The sequence below is a fragment of the Hydra vulgaris genome, chromosome 05 (assembly GCF_038396675.1).
Source record: "Hydra vulgaris chromosome 05, alternate assembly HydraT2T_AEP".
Classification (NCBI taxonomy): domain Eukaryota; kingdom Metazoa; phylum Cnidaria; class Hydrozoa; order Anthoathecata; family Hydridae; genus Hydra; species Hydra vulgaris.
In genome coordinates, this window is record NC_088924.1 from 23,338,506 (window position 1) to 23,353,244 (window position 14,739).

Consider the following 14,739-nt stretch of genomic DNA (forward strand, 5'->3'; position numbering starts at 1 on the left):
CATTAAACGCTGCAGTCTTATATTAGAGCATATAGAAAACTTACCTTTCTTCATAAAAATTTTTTAGACATACCATTAGGATAAGTATGGTTTGTTGATGATGAAATTTTTAAATTAATAGATATATATATATATATATATATATATATATATATATATATATATATATATATATATATATACATATATATATAATGAATATATATATATATATATATATATATATATATATATATATATATATAAATTAGTAAAAACACTTATCTAATTTTTGATTACTTTAGCACTATGTTTCACCATCAGTAGGTTCATCAGAAAGATTGTCTAAACATAAAATATTTTTCAAGTTATAGAAAAATTATTTAACAGGAAGTTGGGAATTGTTATACTTAAATATGAAGACATGAAGATAAGTTCCTTTTAAAAAATTATAAAAATAAATGATCAGTCCAAATTTATCCTAGTTTAATAAAAATTATTTTCATGATTTTTTAATTATCTAATGTAGTTGATGCAACTTCCTGGTTGTAAAATACTACAGTCATTACATAATTAATTATAACAATTCCCAACTTCCTGTGAAATAATTTTTCTATAATTTGAAAATTTTTTTATGTTTAGAAATTCTTCCTGATAGAACCTACTGATAGTAAAACACAGTGTTGAAGTAGTCAAAAATTAATTTAGTATCTTTACAAATTTATTATTGCTCTGTTCTTTTTGAACGTTGAGCACTCTGTTTGTAGAATACACTTTTATATATATATATATATATATATATATATATATATATATATATATATATATATATATATATATATATATATATATATATATATATATATGTAAATATATATATATATATATATATATATATATATATATATATATATTTCTATAGATTGTTGCATTTGGGAGTACGGAAGGAAAAAAATGATTCTTATGCCAAAAAATACGTCACTTTAAATTACTTTTGACTTTCATCCAACTTAATTACTTTTGACTTTCAATCCAAGTTAAAACCATTAAAATAATGGTTTTAACTTTCTGACAACATTTGCGTGTCGTCGGAAAGTTAAAACCATTAATTTAATTACAAATTAATCTTTTTTAAAAAAGTCGCAAAAACGCAAATTTAATTAACCAGAACGTTTTTAAAAACTTTCTGAATGTTTTTAGAACAATCTGAATGTTTTTAATAATATAAACAATGTTTTTATTTTTATTTTTTAAATAAAATTTTTTTTTTAAATTTATTTTTACTCTAAATCATGCCCGGAGTGTTGCTACTTATAGCCTGATTCAACTATCTTTTAGCCTGATTCGCAACAGAGTGCTGCTACATCGACTGACAATTGCCTAAATAGCAACATAGTGCTGCAACGTCGACTATCTTATAGCCTGACTCGCGAGGGAGGGAGAGCTGCTACATTGACTGAGGGTTTGGATGGGGCAGGCAGTCTATCAAGTATTAAAAAGTAAATTTGAGGTCTTGCATTTTAATTGAATCAAAACTTTCTGACAACCAGTTAGGGGTTATATATATATATATATATATATATATATATATATATATATATATATATATATATATATATATATATATATATATATATGTATATATATATATATATATATATATATATATATATATATATATATATATATATATACATATGTATATATATATATATACATATATATATATATATATATACATATATATATATATATATAAAATATATATAAGTTAAAATACTTTTTTGCCAATTTTATGAAAAGTTCTTTGAGAATTAGTATGAGTTTAAAGTTAATTGAATATTTTGTACATGCTCGTGCAATAACGAGAAGTTTTAATATTGGAGTCGGAGTCGCAATTTTGTTTAGCGTATTCGTCTGCGCTAAAAATGTCGCAACTTTGCGACTCTTACTCCGACTCTACAGCCCTGATATATATATATACATACATAGGCTATTCCACGGCGGAAAATGAAGAAGTAGTAAAAGTTTGTTCTCTTTTTTGTCAACTTTTAGCAAATGAATATTGATGTAGACACATGAAAGTTTATTTAAAATATACCTTTATTACTAAAATTAATTAATTTAAATCGTTTTATTGCCCCTGAAAGTAACGGTTTTCTCAATGTTGCATGATAAAAAACGTATCGTTGTAAAATGTTATTTTAACCATGAAATTATTAACATAATCGAAATTAATTTAGCGTGAAAATGGAACAAACATCTTAAAATTGTTGTTAGTCAATACTTTATAAAATATACTTATTTTCAGAAATCAACGAAAGAACTATCGCAATTTTCATTTAACGTAAGTTAACAAAAACATGATAAAGTTTTGTTTATTTCTTAAAATTTGTTAAAAAACTTTATTTTTTTATAATATATGCAAATAATATTAAGTTATAGGTTTTTACATTTAAAGTATTGAATAACGATGCTTAGTTAAAGCAAATTTTTATTTTAAATTTGTGCAACGTAAGTTAAAACTAGATGCATTTATTAAACTTCTGGCGCTTTTTCGTTAAGCTTTTGTTTGCAAAATGACTTATGTCATCAAGCAATACGCGTTGGTATAAGGGGTTCTAACGGAAACCATTTTTTTGTTATTTTTTTGCCATTTAATGATATATACAGTTTCGAAGCATATAAATAAAATGAATATTGGCGGGGAAAAAAGAAGACTTATTTAGCCTTATCACCTAGCCCCATTCTCACATGTTTACAAAAACCGTAATATTTAAATATCTATAGTTAACAAACTAATTATTAAAAAAATATAAAAATCAATTACATAACAGTTCATTTTTTTTAAATAAAAATTTAAAGAATCAAAATTTATTGAAAGAGTAAGATCTAGTGAAAAACAAATAAGATATTATCATTTGCTTGAAACTGAAAATTTTAAACTAAGATTTAAAAATAAAAAGTAAATAAATTAATATACACCGTAGAAATAACATAAATAAACTAGTATACTTCATAGAAATAACGTAGATAAATTAGCAAACGCCATAATGGTAATACATAATTTAGGTAATAAAATTAGTAAAATGTTGATACACTCAGTGACATAATTCTTTTAATAATTTTTTTTTGTATTAAAGTTTTAATTAAAAAAAACATTTACAATCAGATATTAAAATCCATAAAAAATATGCCTGTTTTGATTCATTTTTTAACTGCTCTATACTAGTTTTATGTGTATTTACAATTTTGGGAAACATCCCCACAAGTAAGGTCCACGATAAAGAACTGAATATGAAGTTAGTTCTAAATTCTATTTTGGTACAACAAAGTTGTTATTTAAAAATTTTGTTGTTTATGACGTATTTTGTCAAAATAGGATTAAAATATTTTTGGAGATAATCCAATATTTATTTTAAACATGAAAATTATTATGCATGCATGGGTTTGTAAAAAGTACAATTTCTTTAATTTTGTATGGTCTGTACTTGCCCATGCAATATTGAATTAAATAAAATAATAATGAATAAAACAGAAATACAAACTTTTTAAAGAACATTTGTTTAAAAATGGTTTAGTCCTTTATATCATTACTAAATCTTTTGATTTTTTATTTTCAATACTTTTTATATGTAAACTTCAGTGTGAATGTTCATCTAAAATTACGCCTAGAAAGTTTATTGAGTTTTCTCTTTTAATATTTGTGTTATTGATTATCAGATTAGGCAATTTGATGGGAATATTTTTTGGTTTATTTACTTTATGGAACATAATAAATTTGGTTTTATCAGCATTTAGAAAAAGTTTATTACTTATAAACCACTCATTAACTTTCGATAATTGTTCGTTTGTTGTTTCAAATCGTGTATTAATATCACTGTGGGAATAAAAAAGATTAGTGTCATCTGCAAAAAGAATACAATTTAGTAGGTCTAATGCTAAATTATAATTATATAAATTATGCAATCATCGGCTGGGGCAGTACGGATAAAAGTAAGTTACAACATCTTTATCGCCGTCAGAAACATGCAATCCGCGTAGTTAATTATATGCGGAACCCTTTTCACATTTAAAATATTTTTTTGATTATTTGAAGGTTCTAGATGTTTATATACTAAACGTATTTAATGTCTTATGTTTTACTTTTATATGGAAAAACGATTTATCTTTATTTGTTTTTAACGACCTTTTTTTTTAAAACCGATAAATAAATACACATGAAGAATAATGTTTTATTTCTAAAATAAGATTAAGATTTGTGCAAATAGACATATTAGAATAATATAATAGAAATTCAGGTTTGAAAGTCAAAGAATTCCCCAATTTTCTTTATTAAAAAAGAATATCAAAATAAAGGGGAGATGTATTTTATTAAAAAAGAATATCAAAATAAAGGGGATCTGTATTTTTTGGTTTTAAGCTCCAAAACGTATTAATTCTTACATGTTTGTCATTATTGAAAGTGACTTTATTATATTATATTAGTAACTTAATTTTATTTTCAACATATTTTGACAACACACTTTACATTTTAAATGATGACAGCTTTACTTTTCTATTGATGCTAAATTTATTACGTTTCAATTACTCAGATTGAATCTTAGCTGAATTATTGTAACCTTTGTAAGGTTTTGTTGTATATCAAAAGGTGTCGTAAATAAAGTAAAAATAATACTTAAGGACTCCGGGTTCAAAAAATGATTGTTCATTTAACCTAAAAGTCCTTATTTTTTTCCTAGCAGTAATTTATAAATTTATTTACATTTTTAGAGTTCCTGGATACTAAAAACTAGGATAAAGTAACCTTTTTGTGACTTTTAAATCTGATGTCCTTTTTGGGACTTCACATCCCTGATATATATAAATATATATATATATATATATATATAAATATATATATATATATATAAATATATATATATATATATATAAATATATATATATATATATATATATATATATATATATATATATATATATATATATATATATATATATATATATTTGTTTATTTATTTAATATTTAGGTTATGGGGTTATCCATAAATAATGCCGGTGGATAGAGGGGCAGTGTGAGCTGAAAAGTTTAACAATAATTGACTATGGGGAGGGTATGTTAAGACCAAATGTCAATTAAAAAATTGAATTAAAAAAAAAAAAAAGATATTTAAATTTATGCTATCTATGAGCAGGTTTTAAAGGTATTTACACCAACAATGTGGTATAAAAACTTCTTGCTTTTTTTTGCTTAAAACTGTACAGGATCATCGGAAAAACAATTTAAATTCAGAAATAAGCTTGCTTATCAAAAAGAACAACTTGTTTTTTTTTTACCTCAATTGAGTACTGTTGTAAATAAATGTATAATTAAACCAGATAAAAATTGATAGTATATGCATTTTTAATTATATATTAACAATTCAGATATACCATCATAATATGATAACAAAAACTGACATCGTTTTCAATGGGAGATGGCAAAAATTGACCGAGTTTGATAAAGGGGGATGGTGTTCAATAAACCGGGTCATCATCTGACACCATTACGCATAGATGACCCTATGATTTAGGTAAGATAAGTAATCAATCTGCCATACTTCTCTTTAGAAAGTGTATGAAAAAAGCATTGTAATGCTGAGAATCTATCTATTGAGTAAGCCTTGACCACCTATTTTATAAATTCGAGAGACAGGTGGACATGCGAATCGCAAAAGAACTAATAACGATGCTCTAAATTGATTTTAACTTCGTAGACTAACATTAATATAGTGTTTAGAAATAATAAATGGAGCTTAAATGACTTTTATAATTTGTATTTATTTCCATTAATTATCAGTTGTAAGAACTATTAATTTATAGTATAATAATATTACTTAACACTAGTTTCCTAATGCTATTATCATCACAATGTTAATAATCTTCATTTAAAAGTGAAATTTTGTATCAATTCTAATGTCTTAATGTTATATATATATATATAAATATATATATATATATATATATATATATATATATATATATATATATATATATATATATATATATATATATATATATAGTAAGAATTAGTACTAATTAACAAATTTGAACAAATGAACAAATAAATATAAAATAGTGAAAAAACAATGAACAAATAAAAACTTTAACTAAATTTTGAATTTGAATTAATCGGTACTAATTTGTTCAAGCATAACCTTAAAATATAAGTAGATATAATAAATTAAATGTATAACTAGTTATACATATAGTTAACTATCAGGAGTTATATGTATTTTAAACTATATGCATTTTAAAGCATTTTATTTATATATTACTTTAGATCATATTACTTTGAAAACTGGACCCAGAGGCTTTATTGCCAATAACACTGTGGTACTCCAGATTAAAAATTGAAAAGTTTCTGTAAATATTCTGTTTTTGTTCCTCAATGTAGTTTGTAAATCCCTAAAGTCTTAAGGACCATATTATATCTAAAGTTAAAAGTTTTGGAGACTAAAAAAGTTACAAAAACCCTTCTCCCCCCTATTTTTTTAATAAAGAAAATTGGCAATTCTTTTACTTTCAAACCTGCATTTCTTTGTGGGACACTGCAATGTCCCAAGCATGTATGCTTGGTTTTTGACAACATTTGAACTTGCATCAGTTAATTGTTTGTGGATAATATACTCAAGAACTATATTCAAATATCATATGAACATGTTAAAGAATGTTCCTATAATATTTGAGCATCACAAATTTAATAATAATTAGTGTTGCGATGTGTTATATAAATAATATCATAATAGATTATGAAATGAAATAAGATAGGATATGAAGACAATGATCAAAGAATAAATTTACTTATAGAAAGATAAATGTTTTTTTATTAGTTTCAGAATAATATATTATGTGTGACGAAAAAGTAAAGATATATCCAGTGTCTATTGCGCCCAATGTCTACATCCTTGTAAAGTAGGTTTTTACATTTTTGTTTTTGTTTTTTTGTTTAACGACTTATCCTAACTGATCACTTTATTTCATGATTCTCTTCATGGGTTTAAGCTCATTACCCATAATACGTTAGACATTGTAAGTATCAAATTAGGAAAAAATTATTTGTGAAATATTGTAGTCATTAATGACTTCAATCTGGCTAATATTTAAAATTGCTCGACTAATAAGGTTCCTAATTAAAATCGCTCTCTCTTTTTATATAGATTTATATATGCACACACACACACGACGCACGCACGAATACACACAAGTATATATATATATATATATATATATATATATATATATATATATATATATATATATATATATATATATATATATATATATATATACATGTTATTGTTTTATATATATATATATATATTTATATATATATATATATATATATATATATATATATATGTATATATATATATTACATGTTAAATGGAAAAAATTTTTGTTAAGTGATTTTCTACTACTAATATAATTGCTCTGTTCTTTTAAGAACATTGAGCACTCTATTGTGTAGAATACTTTTTAAAGTTGTTTAAATATATATATATATATATATATATATATATATATATATATATATATACATATATATGTATATATATATACATATATATATATATATATATATATATATATATATATATATATATATTTATATATATATATATATATATATATATATATATATATATATATATATATATATATATATATATATATAATTGTATTTATATATATATATATATATATATAATTTTTTTTTTTTTTGAAAATATATGAAGAAAGTTAGAAGATGCTAAGAACCTTGATTTTATGCAAGCCGAAACGATTTACTTAATTCAATCGACAAAAGACGGCGTGTAAATTGCAAAAGAAAAAGTAATGAATTCAATAATAACTTTGAATGTATTCATTAATAGCATTTAATTTAAAATGAAATCAATTTGCAACACGTTTCTTAATTTTATAGAATTTCGTTATAATAGTTTATGGTAAATCCCACATAAGTTAAAGGTGGAAAACATCACGTGTAAAAGATCAAAAATGCTACACATTTTGAATCCCAAATGGGATAAAGTAGAAAATAACAGATTAAGCTAAGCCTCTCTGAAAGCTTCGATGACTAATTTTAAACTACTATTTAAGTAATTTTTAAATTAAAGGGTTTTTAAAAATTATCATAGAAGCATTTAGACTTTCATTTGTCTGGTATTGACTACTTTTATGCCATTTGGATTAAAATATATGTGGCATTAAAGATCTATAACATGTAGTATTTTCCACCTATATCCATGTAGTATTTACCTCATAAAACCCATGTGAGATTTACCAAATGAAACCCACATGGGACAAAATAATAATCCCCATATGGGTTACATATGGAAAAAATCCACGCGTATCTAATGTGCGCTTTTTCACTGGGGTACGCTGAATTGTATTATTTGCGTAATTGTATTACGACTTATGTTTATGTATTACGGCTTATGAATTATGTAAAACGACTAACATTGTAAACTTAAATATAAAAAAAAAAAAAAAAAAAATTTAAATCATCAATGTACACTAGGAACAACAGTGGTCCTAAAGTTACGTGTGCCGTAACTTGTGGAACCACACAAGTTACGGCAGACGGGAATGTTTGTTTTTGTTCATATACTATAAATTATTTTATATCGGTCAAATAACTTTTAAACCAAAGAAAATTGCTACTTCTCACTCCATAGTGTTCAAGTTTTTTTATTAGTATATAGTGATTAACTGTATTGAAAGCTTTGACAGATAAAATTAAAACTCCTAAGGTAAAGTAGTTACTACTGAATGCACTTGATTTTCAATTGACTTGTTCAACTACTGCATGCTCTGTTGAATTTTTTTTTTGAAACCAAATTGTTTTGAATACAAAATGTCGTTTTCTGATAAGTGATTAAAACGTCTATTGCACATTGATCTGTCAAGTAATTTTGAAAAACAAGGTAAAATAGATATAGGCCTATAATTAGAGATATTTTAGTCATTTCCGGACTCAATATCAACGTGATTCGTGCAATTTTAGCTTTTCAGGGACAATATCTGTTTTAAATTAGAGATTAAATATGTCAAAAAACGAGGATTCTGTTATATTATATACTGATTTTACAACATTACTGCTAATTTTATCATATCCAGTACTGTTAGTTTTAAGGTAAAAAGGCGGTCTGCAATTCAGTTAGTTCTAAACTAGGTTCGTCCATAACTTTATTGTAATGTTTTAAATAAGATTCAAGTGGTGTTGTATTCATAGGAGTTTTTAATGCTAAATTCTGACCAGCATTAGTAAAGAAGCTGTTTAGTTTTCAGCAATAATTGATTTATCATAAATTGTGTTTTTAATAATTATTGTTTTTTTGGCAGAATGTTTCTTGCATAATTATTTTTCCTATTATTTCTTTAATTACACTCCATGTTTTTAGTGTTTCCGGTGGCTTTAGTTAATAGCTTTGCATAATAAAGCTTTTTTGAGTTCCTTTTTGTTTTTTTAAATACATTTTTATAACTTTTATATGTCATTTCGTTTTTATAAGTCTTTTTTTCCAAGCACGTATCATATAAGTTTTGTTTTCTATTTGAAGATTTGAGTAACCCGTTGACATCCATGGAGTTAAAACACATTTGGTTTTAACAATGATTTTTTTAAATGAAGAATGCTTAAAAAAAAAATGCGGAAAAAAAAATTTCATAATAGAAGAATTTAGAAATTTTCTTCTTTTTTTTTTGTTAATTAAAGTTATTTATATTATTGCCTTTTTATTTGTTTAAGTATTCTGATTTTAGTTGACATATGAAAACACATTAAAGTTTTCCCAGAAAACGGATGCAATTTTTAGTCTTGTCCACTCATGTGTATTTTAATTTAGACAACTTGGTTACGGCCGTTTGCAAGTTTTACTATATGCGTGCTGAAAATTGTTTTAAAAACCAAAGAAAACGAAAAAACAACATGGGAAATTAAAAAAACTTAAATAGATAATAATAACAACAATAATTTGAATAAATTGTGTAATTTCTTATTTTTTGTTTCTTCATAGTGGTTTTTACTGCCGCAAAAGTAGGTAAATTAAAGCAAAAGAAAAAAAACAAACAAAAGAAAACCTGTTTTAAACATTTAAAACTATGATTATACTATACTTTATTTATTTAACTTTTTTTTTAAGAGGAAAGCGAAAATATAAATTATCATCTGTTTGTAAAATATATTTGCATAATTTTATTCTAACAAGAGATCAATAAATGTATATATCAAGGGTTAAATTAAGCGGTTGAATTAGGCGACCGCGATTTGCAAACTCTAGAAAAATATCTGGTCTTTGAAATTTTAGTTAACGCAAAGCTGTAAACTTTTTTTCAAGGAGCAAAATATCATGTTTGTACATGTATATATAACATGTACAAACATGATATTTTAATATGCATAAATTTATTATACATGTATGTATAATAAATTTATGTATATATAACACATATTGCATAACATTAAACACATAAAAAATTATGTTCTATAGTTAATTAATATCTAAAATAATATATAATTAGCTGTTCAATTTTAACAATATAATATAATTCATATTGATTTATTTACTTTTTATATATTTGCGTAAATAAAAATATTAAAACTATACCAAACCATGAATTTCCTACATCACTTGAAAAATAACATGCCACTTTTGTACTAAATTTAAAATTTAAAATCTTTTATAGTATGATAAAAAAAAAATTGCAGCTCAAAACTATGGAGTATTTCTTAATTACTTAATTAAAAAGAAATCTTCACAGTAGTGTGAAACAGACAGTAAATTCTTAAATAACTAAAATGCGTTTTTTTATTCTAAACTCAAAAAACTTTGATGGAAATATTACTAATTGTAGTTTATTAAAGCAAAAGTGTCGAATAAACATCAGAATACTTTATATTTATTAAAAACAAAAAAAACATGCACTAAAAATATAGCTGTGTTGAGTTTAATAACTTTTTCTGATTACGATCAATTATATAACCACCTTCTTTGGTCAAATAGCCACCTATTAATAAATTACTTGAAAAATATGCTCGTATTAAACTTCTTTGGACTTCACCTCGATGAACTACAAACAAGTTTAATACTTCCTTATAATCTTGATGTTTATTGTAATATGTAATATAATCTTGTTTATTGTAATATAATCTTGTGATATTGTAATATAATCTTGTTTATGTAATATAATCTTGTTTATTGTAATATGTAATATAATCTTGATGTTTATTTCGATGAAATTAATTTTTTTATCGATTTTTTTAAGTAGTTATGTTCTTAATGAGAAACTTAGAAATATGAACTTATGAACTTATATCTTGTGTAACGACACCTTAATTTCATATTCAGAGAACCATAGACATTTTAAAGCAAGATATTTAGGCCACGCTGTACAGAATACTAGAACAACAATTGTAATAAAACTGTTTCAAAAAGTGATACCTTGGAACTTGTTGGTTCATACACACATAAATGTTAGAGTTTTCAGCATCCCAATAAATCCCAAGTCCATAACTTTCTAAATATAAAAGAAAAAATATATATTTATGCAGGTTTTAAACTTAGCACAGTGTTTTTTTTAACATTTAAATATGAAATAAATTTGTTTCCAATGTTTTTATATATTATATGTATAAATGTATATATTCATATATATCTCCCCGTATAAGGGGTCAGATTAAAGTTCACTTGGAGAATACAGAGCATACTCAACGTCAGATAGCTTTAAAATGTGGAATGACTTAGAGCATCGTGTCAAGCATAAAAAAGAACATAAAGCATCGCTCACCTGGTACTCCACAACTTAAAGGAAAATGCAGGAGAATACGGATTTCATCACAACAAGATGATGGAGCTTTGGCGAGACTCTTTAAATCTAACCGCAAGATGGCATCACGCAGAATGATGTTTTAAACAAACAATTTAGGTGTTTAGATAAGTAGCAGGACATTGCTAAGAAGAATAATTAAAGCTGGTTTGAGGACATACCGACCAAGAAAGAAACGGAATATGACCGCTACAATGATGAAGAAAAGATTATTATGGGCCAAACAATTTGCTACGAGGACAGCGGAGGACTTGAAAATGGTGAGTTGTCTAAATGTAATTCCATACTGTCCAGCAAAATAGTTTTTAAATTTAATTAGCGACAAACAAATTAAATGAAATTTAACTTAAATTATTAGAATAAGAGTTGTTGTAACAGCTGTAAACCTATAATAGTAGTCCGTGTAATTCACTGTATATGTATGTGTTTAAGGTATGTTTTTCGGATAAATCAACACTGGAAATGTTGGACAACGATTGCCGCTATGTCAGAAGACGACCAGGAGAAGAGTTTCTTCCACAGTGTCTGGCGCAGAAAGTCAAATATCAAACTAAAGTCATGGTTTCGAGCGTGATATCTTTCAAAGGACCTGGACGCCTATACATTGTAGATGGCATGGTAAATGCGTAGCAGTACAAGAAAGTGATGAGAAATTGTCTGATTCCGCAACTAGAGGACTGGTTTCCTGATGGGAACTGCATTTACATGCAAGATGGAGCACCCTGCCATACAGTAAACATTATCAAGGAATACTTTGTTGACATCGGTATGGAAGTGTTGCCCTGGTCTGAAAGTAGTCCTGATATGAACCCAATTGAAGGGATATGGCGCAATCTGAAAGATGGAGTAAAAACGAAGTTACCACTACTAACTAACGTGACCAAATTGAATGCATTATTCATGTATGGTATCACAATTTGGATATCAAACAGTTAATTTCTAAATACTATGCAAGTATGCAGCATAGAGCTGCAGCGTTAATAAAAGCCAAGGGTGGTGCAACCAAATACTAAAAACATATGCACAACGTGACCAAATTGAATGCATTATTCATGTATGGTATCACAAACACATGTATATATATCTACATATATTTACATATATATAAATGTATATATTTATGTATATATGTATATATATCTATATATAAATTTATATATATATAAATATATATATATATATATATATATATATATATATATATATATATATATATATATATATATATATATATATATATATATATGTATAAATATATATTGGAGCAGATTCAGGCTGTAGCAAATGTAGAATAGTTGCCCAGTCACCTCATTTTTTTAATTTTTTTAATTTTTATATGCATTTTTTTTTCTTTTTATTTTAATTTTTTTTTATTTTCTTTTTTATTTTAATTTTTTTTTATTTTTATTTTTATTTTAATTTTTTTTATTTTTACAAACATTTTTAATTCTACATACTTTTTTTTTTCATGGAAAAGAGATAAATAATTTAAGTAAGAAATGGATGTTACAGGTGCTTCAAAGGTTTATTCAAAATCGTAGCTAAGCCAAATTGACAATGTTACCGAAATATTTTGTTCTTAAAAATGAATTTCTTTACTGAAAAACCCATGTTTTTAACAGATTTTGTCTCACATGCCCATAAATATTTGAAAGAATTTCAAACTTTTTGCAGTGTATTAACTTAAAATGAACTGGGAGTCAAATAAAATGGCAGCTCAACTGTAGCAACTGTAGCAAAAGTCAATCTGTCATTCTTTTAATTAACTCTATACATACACTCGATAATTTTATATATAATAAGGCTATTTAACAGCAATCTTTTTACTAACAAGGAGGTCTTACGTAATGACTAAAAGTCATTAAGCGAGAACCTGTAGTAAAAAAAGAAATTTTTTAGCAAAGTCAGAAATTCTGTTAAATATCCTCTCTTCGTTTTTAAAACTTTTTTTCATAAAGTGGATTGCAGTCATTAAATAAAAATATTTATAAAGACTAAATTAAATAGCACCGTCTATTGGTTTCTTTATTTAGTGTGTTATTAAAATAGTAAAGTTTGTTTATATTTATAAAAAATGGTGAAATGTGTTTATTGCTATTCTAAGAATTATTTATCATTGAAAATCTATAGATTTACACGAGACAAAAAGAAAAAAACGTGTAGGATCGAATGTTTACCTAATGCAAGCTTTAAAACATCTAGCAACACTTTATTATATAACCTGAGTGGCATCAAAACTTCAAAAAGGTAAAACTAAAATAGAATTCTGGACAATTTTTCTCCCAGATAGATATTTAGTTTGTACTAAAATTGCAATAAACTTTCTACAAGAAACTATTATTCTCTGCGACAAGGTGTATGTTAAAAAAATGTTATTTTGTCAGGAAGTTGTTGTTTTTGGAAAACCACTTATTTAAATTCTTTTTCGAAAAGTGTTTTAAATGTTAAGATCATGAAACATATAACTTGTAATACAAGTTATATATTTGATGGTCTTAAATTTTTTTTGAAATTGTTGTGAAAACCTGCAAAGAAATAAATTCTTAATTTTTATGTGATCAAATTTATTCAACTTTAGAATCAGTAAGAGGGTTAAATAAAAAAGCAAAGGTAATTTCAAACGTTAACAAGACTGGGGATTTTATTAAACTTTGCTGTCAAATATTAGAAAACTTTTAGTCTAAAATGTGCAAGCATATATTTTAGGTCCAATAATGATTAAAAAGCTTCCTCAGAGATCTAAATGATAAACTAAATGATAAATTATAAAAAAGAAAGTTTGTTTTGAATTTTTGCGATACAGTATTTTTCATGAAAAAAATCAGAAAATAGGCATAAAATATTAACACATGTCACAAGGCATTTCGTATATTATTTACGTGTAGAAAT

The 14,739-nt window shown here is 24.7% G+C and overlaps 1 protein-coding gene across 1 annotated transcript in view; it reads right to left on the reverse strand.

Annotated features, from left to right (window-relative positions):
- Positions 1–14,739, reverse strand: part of LOC136080700 (uncharacterized) — a 123,260-nt gene that overhangs the window by 12,726 nt on the left and 95,795 nt on the right. The window contains exons 8-9 of the mRNA XM_065797689.1: positions 11,466–11,541; positions 10,632–10,681 (exon numbers count right to left, since the gene is read on the reverse strand). Coding sequence (XP_065653761.1) covers positions 10,632–10,681; positions 11,466–11,541 — 126 coding nt within the window. The remainder of the gene's footprint in view (positions 1–10,631; positions 10,682–11,465; positions 11,542–14,739) is intronic.